Here is a 7,564-nt window from a genome sequence, read left to right as displayed (position 1 = left end):
AGGCCCCCACAAGTCGTCACTCATGTATCGCGGGGGGGGGGGGGGGAATTACTCAACATAATTGCGCCACACTTGCGCATAAGATGAGGCCCCCTCAGCAAGATGAGGCCCCACTCAGTCTGCGTGATCTGCGTGTAGGGAGGGGCGGCCCTGACTCTGAAACATCTTTAGGTTTTCATTGGCATTAGGTCTGACGGCAATTGTAATGTCTCTCCTGTGACATGTCTCCATGCTTTAATGTTCAAAAAGCTCTTTATTTTTCTCATACTGCCTGGGTTGCAGCACCTCTTTTCACCCTCTGTCTGAAACCAGAGCCCAGTCTGCTCTGATTGGTGAGCTGGCCGGCTCTGTTGTGATTGGTTAACTGCTTAAAGATGTGTCCGAAATGTCCCTCCCCGTAGCCAATTACATACAATGTGTTGGAGAGCTAGCCAATAGACGCGCAAGTGTTACATAGTGATGTCACTATGTTACGGAAGTAAACAAAGGAGTCTAATGAAGGCATTTCAGGCAGGGGGGGAGTGTGTGGGAGAGAAACTCCCTCTGGAGGGAACTTTGGGATTGTAGCCTTTGCAGACCATTTACATGCACTAAAACCTATATAACACACTACAGGAAAGGGAAAACACAAAAATAATATTACGGCCCCTTTAGGGATCTAAATACTTCTTTCACCAATGCCAACAAACGTAGATGTCAATAACACACTGTACTTAATTTTGGCTCAATCCCCATGTCACTTATGATATGATACATATTGCTTACAGAAATGTGAACTCAGTGTCCTCAAGCAAATAGAAATTGTCTTTATTGTAACTCATGTTAATCACTCACATCACCATTCATCTGTTACATCACCAGCATGATATGAAAACAACAACAACAATAATTATATATATGTACAGCAGCAGGGCGGCTTCTGACAGGCGAGTCACAATCAACGACCTCTGACCTCAGTTTGACCTCAGAGTCATAAACTTCAGAGAGTTTAGACAGTAAAACCTGAACCAGGGTGCTTCTACCTGCAAGTGCTGTTATATACATCTATTTAATTAAAGGTTAAATCAAAATGACATCATCATCATGAAATGATGCATGCAGCAGTTAGAATATCTGGTACGTTGATGGTGGCATGCCTCCACTGAAGTCGCCCTGCATGTTAAAACAGCCTAATTAAATAAGAAAAGAAAAGAAAAACAATTTGAAATGTACAACAAAAACCAAAATAATCATGAAACAATCTTTGTGTCATCATGGTGTTAGTCACAGCAACCAGCTTCCTGTTTCTAACTACACACAACCAATCAGAACAAAGCATAAATCCTCAGTGAAAAAGAAAAGTAATAAAGGAAATCATCAGCGTAAAGTGACCGATGCTCGCTCACTCCATCTCACAAATCTTCATCCAGTTTTTTTTCCCATTTTTTTTTTTTTCAACAGATACAGGAAGCGTGTGCGAGGCAGACGTGGAGGGGTGTGATGCGGGATTTTGCGGAGGTGATTCTGCCGTTTGCAGTGAGAGTGAAGAACAGTCCGTAATCCTCACACAGGTCTGAGATGCTGAAATATGATTTTTAAATGTGCTGCGAGTCTCGTTTCTCCTTTAGTAACTCACATGAATACAGAGACGATACCATGACTGTAAACACCTGAGAACTACGACACTGAATAGATGAGAGCATCTGGGTACATCCCCTCTACGCCAAGGCCATGCCCCCTTTTGGGTGACGACATTTGCTGCGATTGGCTGGCGGTAAATACAGATTTTGCGGTTTTTCACTAATGACATCAAAAAGTCCAATTACGATGGTCAGTCAGGAAAAAACGAAACAATGTCATCGGAGGTCGATGATATATTTAGTTACATTTAAATTCGGGTTCCACTGATTATGATCCCTGTCCTCTCTGTGGATGATGCCACAGATCTTTTCTTCTATCTTCCCTTTTTCTAAGTCAAATAAAAAAAAATCGGAACTCTGGATCTTTTTGTTGTTTGACGTGCATTACAAGATACAGCAGCTTCTAAGCATGATAAAACAAAAAATGTTCCACTTGATTTCATCAGAAAGTGAGCGAGGCCGTTATTTTGCCAAGCAGTGACGTAATGCTGCTCTCATCTGTATGGATATTGTAAAAATATAAAATAATAGGCTTAGAGAGCTGGTAGAGTGTGGTTATATGTGGAGAAAACTATCAGAATGTCCAAGATCTAAGTCATACATTTACGAGAAACATCCAACTTTTCTTCTCCACCAGCTCTACCACTAGATGTTTTTAAGAAAGGTAGCTATAATTAAAAGTTTTCATTTAAGATGGCCAGTAATGTATACATTTTAAAACACAATGCATCAACTCCAGATGTTACTTTCTTGTAAACGTGACCAAAGAAAGCAGAATTTTGCTGGAAACTTAAAAACATGGCCTACAGTACCATCTTTTCAACATGTCTCACACAAACCTGATCTACCTCACTGAAAGACTGGCAAGGATTTGGGATTATATATGGAGGGTGTAATGGAGCTTAAGGAACGTCTCATTTGTTTACAGTCAGTGTACCAACCTCTCTCTTTTAATTTCCTTTTCTAAAAGATTAAATGCAATACATTCCAACTTTAAAATGGTCTGTTCAGATCAATATTTCCATTTTAAATCAACAGCTGTGTTGCTGTGACATTTTGTGCTAAAGAAGACAATTTATCCATGTTTGTGAAGATCAGATATGATGCTAATGAATATATTACTTTCTAAATATATATATATATATATATATATATATATATATATATATATAATATATATATATATATATGTTTGCTTAAGAAGTGTCCATGTGTACATAATGAAGATGTTCAGTTCACTTTGAAGTTGAGGAGAAAAATGTTCTTCAGTTATTTCCCATCATGCCTCTGTCCTTTGGTTTGGGAACCTTCCCAAATGGGTCCTTCCTTCGTCTTCTCTTCGTTTCTCAACATTCATGTGTTGATATAATTCACTTTTTTACATTTTCATTTCGATTTTGAATAACAAACATGCCACTTCTCTATGTATTACTAGAAAATAGCTGCACTTCATTTGGTCACTAAGCAACACTTAATGCCTATAACCTGTTTATTGGACAAACCAGAGCCGTATAGAGACAGAGTTGCTGCCACAGCGCTCTGAGTCTCTGGTTCCTCTACACTGCAAAAAGTGAATTTTTCTATCTCTGTGTGCGTGTACTGAGGTAAAACAGGGCAGTGGCTTTTGCTGTACTAAGAACAAAAGACAAGCAGGAGACAGTTTGATCACAGCCAATGGGAGCTGAACTTTGAGAGGGAATGCTGCTCCACCCTGATATACATATCAAATATTCAAGTTTAGTAATAAAACCTTTCATAAAAGTCTGGACCATTTTTGAATCCCTGATAGACACTTTAAAATAATATGGACGACAAAGGATATGAACACCAGAACATCCCAGTAGTTTGTGTTTTTCAGTTGTGGAAGGTAACTAAGTGTAGTATAGTACGTCATACATATTTACTCATTATACTTAAAATGTACTTTACTTCACTGTATTTTCACATTATGCTCCTCTATACTTTTAACTCAACTACATGATTGTATTGCATTAGTTACTATGAAATGTGCAGATTTAGTTTATTAATAGAAATATTAATTAATTAATAAATGATGATGAAGCATCATGTAATTAAAATGAGTGCCAACTTTACAATTTTAAGATTATTCATTTATAATTATAATAAAATCATTGAAATGGGCCATACTGTAATACATAATGAGTACTTTTGGCATTTAGGTAGCATTGATGCTAATGCTTTTTGTACTTTTATTTGATTACAACTTTGAATGCAGGACTTTTACATGTACACATAAATATTTTACCCTTAATATTCTTGTAATACTTTTACTCACAGGAAATACCTGAGTACTTCTTCCAATCATGGTGTTTTTTAAAATATAAGGAATAAGGTTTAACGTTGTTTTACTGCTAAAAAGCTAATGTTAGAACGTGCTAAATCAAGATGGTAAACAATATACCTGCTTGTTAGCAATGCTGCTTCTGAGAATTGTAGGCCCAATGTTAGGTCATTGAATTAAACTAGACAGATTTGTTTTAATGTATAAAATGACATTATTATTGTAGCTGTCCTTTCTTTTAGAAGTGGGAATTTTGTATCAATTACTTAAATTGTGGTCATGTTTTTATTCAATTTCAGGTTTGTGTTTGATGTAACATTTCCTGTGCTCCTTTGTGTTTCTAACATCTTGCGACTGTGTTCAGGTGTGTTCATAATGACATATTATTTTAATAACATCTTGAAGTTGTAAGGTAAAGCACAAGGAAAACACAACTAGCTTTTCATTTCTGACCTGGACTCAGAGGAAGAAAATAATATGCCTATAACAAATCAATAAATCAGTCAAATACATATATTTAGTGGTAAGTTAATGTCCTCAGGATGTGTAGCTTACAAATCTGACTGTGATCAAAATGTCTCCTATTTTTCTTTTTTGGTGCTGGGAAAAAAATCCTGTCATTATGACATCATAGATGGCTAAGTCAATAGAAATATATAATTTTGAACTATCACTGACAGCTCTATTCATATAGATCTGTGTTGAGACCTGAATCAGAGTTTATAGGAATGTTTCTTTTTAAGCCTGACTGAAGCAAGAAGCTTGATAATAAAATATGTGCTTGTCTGATAGAAATGAAGATCTCTGTCAGATTGAATAGAAGAAGCCCCTCCGTCTCTGTTACATCCTTTCATAATACAGAGACTCCCAGAATACCACGTCTTCAAACATTTGAAACAAACTGTTGAAGCTTAGTGAGATTAGGGTTGGACAATATAATTATATAAATGTGTCTTATGTCAAAGATTTTGCTGTATAAAAAGGTTAGCAGGACATGGCAATATTCAAAATACATTAGTAAGCATTAAAGTAGCAATAGACAATAAGGAGACCATTTGATTTTGTTTCCCTATCGCATATCTATCTCCCGGGTACCATCTCCTCCAATTTAAGGCTCCAGTTATGGCACAAACTGTTGAAAGAAGCTGCTAGTATTAGATCCAGAAGTCGCTAGATGATATCAAAGTTTGTTTGCATATTATGGCCATCTTCTCGCATCATTTGCATAAAGCTTACTAGTTGTTCTGGTTGAAGCGGAGGACAGACTTACTCAGCGTCCACACGGCGGCGTGCGTTGAAGCTTGCCGGCGGGCGTGTCTGAAACTCGACCAACAACCAATCACATGAATCTCCCGCCCTGGACACACAAGCACGCGGTTTGATTGGCTAGAGCTTGTACTGGCATATGATTTGATTGGCTGGCGCTTCCGTCAAAGCTTCCTAAGTTGAACATTGCTCAACTTTTGAAGCGAGCAATGCGAGCAAAGCGAAGCGACGCTCCCACAATGCAGTTCGGCAAAGTGTGACGTCACCCCATTCAAAGTTGAAGCTTCAACGCACACCGCCGTGTGGACGGGCCGTGACAGCGGCAGCATCACAACTCAGAGAGGTTGGGGAGGGATGAAACGTTTGAAAGATTGCCTACTGCTACTTTAACATCTTGATATTTTTTTACCTGTCACATATTTTCTTTGCCAGATTAGCTTAAAACACATTTCAGTCTAACTATTTTATCCGTTAAACCTTTCTTGATGTTACTGATTAAAGATATATCATAACAAATGTAGATATTTTAATATTTAAAATGATATATATCATGATAAAGGGCTTTAAATAACGCATACTCCTAGAAGACATTCTTGCAGAGATGCTAGCTGCTGAGCTAATTTGTTAACAAGCTAGTTACTAACACACCAAGTGGTGTTAGATAGACAAAATAGCTTGCAAAGCTAACGGTAATTAGCTAGCAAAGTAGCTTGCAAAGCTATCATTAGCTAGCTAGCAAGGAAGCTCCGTAGCTTACTAGAGAAAATCGATCTTGTTACTGCAAATCACGATGCATCTTGTTCAGCGCTAACAGATTAGCAAGGAATCAATTTGCCTACAGAAGTAAATCTACAGATTGCTTTCTGAAATTCAATTCATTTTGTTCCAACATCTGCTTAAGAATGCGGAGGGGACTGGGCTTTTCATTTGTAGGTCAGACCCACTGGTGTTGGCTCTGCTCTCAGTTTGAGTATAACCTTCCAAAACTAGCATCACAACCTGCTCTGTGCTTCCACATTTAAACCTGACCTGTGCTCGCTCTGCAGTTTTGTTATTAACACATTTCCACAGACATCTAGAAGCTTATGATACAGGAATCTGCAGCTCTGCTTTAAAACAGTTCATGTGTGCAGCAGGAATCTAAAGCCACTGTGTTTTCATTCAAACCTTCACTGTGATCAAACCTGACGTCTAACTGACAGGTCTGACTGTGATGGTGGTGGTGATGGTCGTGGTGGTGGTGGTTGAAGCAGTGCTGATAATAATGAGTCTGAGTTGTTCCAGGATCCTGCAGTGATCCAGAAGAGCAGGGGCATTGTGGGAGACGCGGTCCCAGCGGCGTCAGAAGAGACAGAATTTCTTCTTAAGGTTGTTCCTCTTCCACAGAGAGAGGCGGTCGAACTCCTCGATGGTCATCCCGAAAACACTGAAGAACTCCTCCTGAGAGAGGTGTCTCTGCAGGAGAGGGACAAAGAGAGAGGCAGCGATACAGAGGGATTAGATTAGATTAGATTAGATGTATTGTCCCCAGGGGGAAATAGATTTTCACAGCACTGTACACATACACAATATACATACAATTACAACAACAATAACAGACAACAACATATAGCGGCACACATTGCAGCGACGCCTGTTATTTAAGGCACTAATGGCTGCAGGAATCAAGCTTTTTTCAAAGCGAGTCCTTTTACATTTCAATCTTCTGTACCTACTGTACACCCGGATGGCAGTGGGGCGAGGTACTGAATAAGTGGGTGTGTGATTCTATTGTTGCAATGCGTGAGATGGCCCTGTTGTTAAGTATTTTGAGGGTGGGTGCAGGGAGTCCAATTATCCAGGCATCAGTGTTGGTGATGCTAGGAGTTTGGTCCGGTTGGTGACAGTGAGCATATTGAAAAAGCAGGAGGAGCAGTACATGAGGAAGGGTGGGATAATGCTTTGGTACAGTTGTAGGAGAAGAGGGGGGGAAACGTAAAGTCCTTTGAATTTACGGATGACGGATAATCTTTGTTGCTCCTTTTGAAGATGTCGGTGGTGTGTTGGTTGGAATTAAGTTTATGTGAGAGGGGTATTCGGGGGATTTAGGCCATATGTGTGGGCTTTAACAAAAGGATGGAGTGGAAACATGGATCATCATGGGAGAGGGAACATCCAATGATTCAACGGGCTGCAAACACCATTACATTACATGTCATTTGTTAGACGCTTTTATCCAAAGCGACTTACATACATTCAGTACTGTGGACAATCCCCACAGGCGCAATTTGGGGTGAAGTGTCTTGCCCAGGGACACAATGACATGCTGACTGCAGTGGGACTCGAACTTGCTACCCCCTGATTCGAAGTCCAGCACACTACCCACTGAGCCACAGCC

General features: G+C 39.3%; 1 protein-coding gene across 2 annotated transcripts in view; it reads right to left on the bottom strand.

Moving 5' to 3' along the window:
• Positions 1-783: 783 nt before the first annotated feature.
• Positions 784-7,564, bottom strand: part of dmtn (dematin actin binding protein) — a 50,368-nt gene continuing 43,587 nt past the window's right edge. For both annotated transcript variants that reach the window (XM_034118460.1, XM_034118459.1), the window contains one exon: positions 784-6,642. In XM_034118460.1, coding sequence (XP_033974351.1) covers positions 6,529-6,642 — 114 coding nt within the window. In that variant the 3' untranslated portion in view covers positions 784-6,528. The remainder of the gene's footprint in view (positions 6,643-7,564) is intronic.

Source organism: Trematomus bernacchii, unplaced genomic scaffold (genome assembly GCF_902827165.1).
Source record: "Trematomus bernacchii unplaced genomic scaffold, fTreBer1.1, whole genome shotgun sequence".
NCBI lineage: Eukaryota > Metazoa > Chordata > Actinopteri > Perciformes > Nototheniidae > Trematomus > Trematomus bernacchii.
Note: the sequence above shows the minus strand (reverse complement) of the source record. Positions and strands in the feature narration are given on the sequence as shown.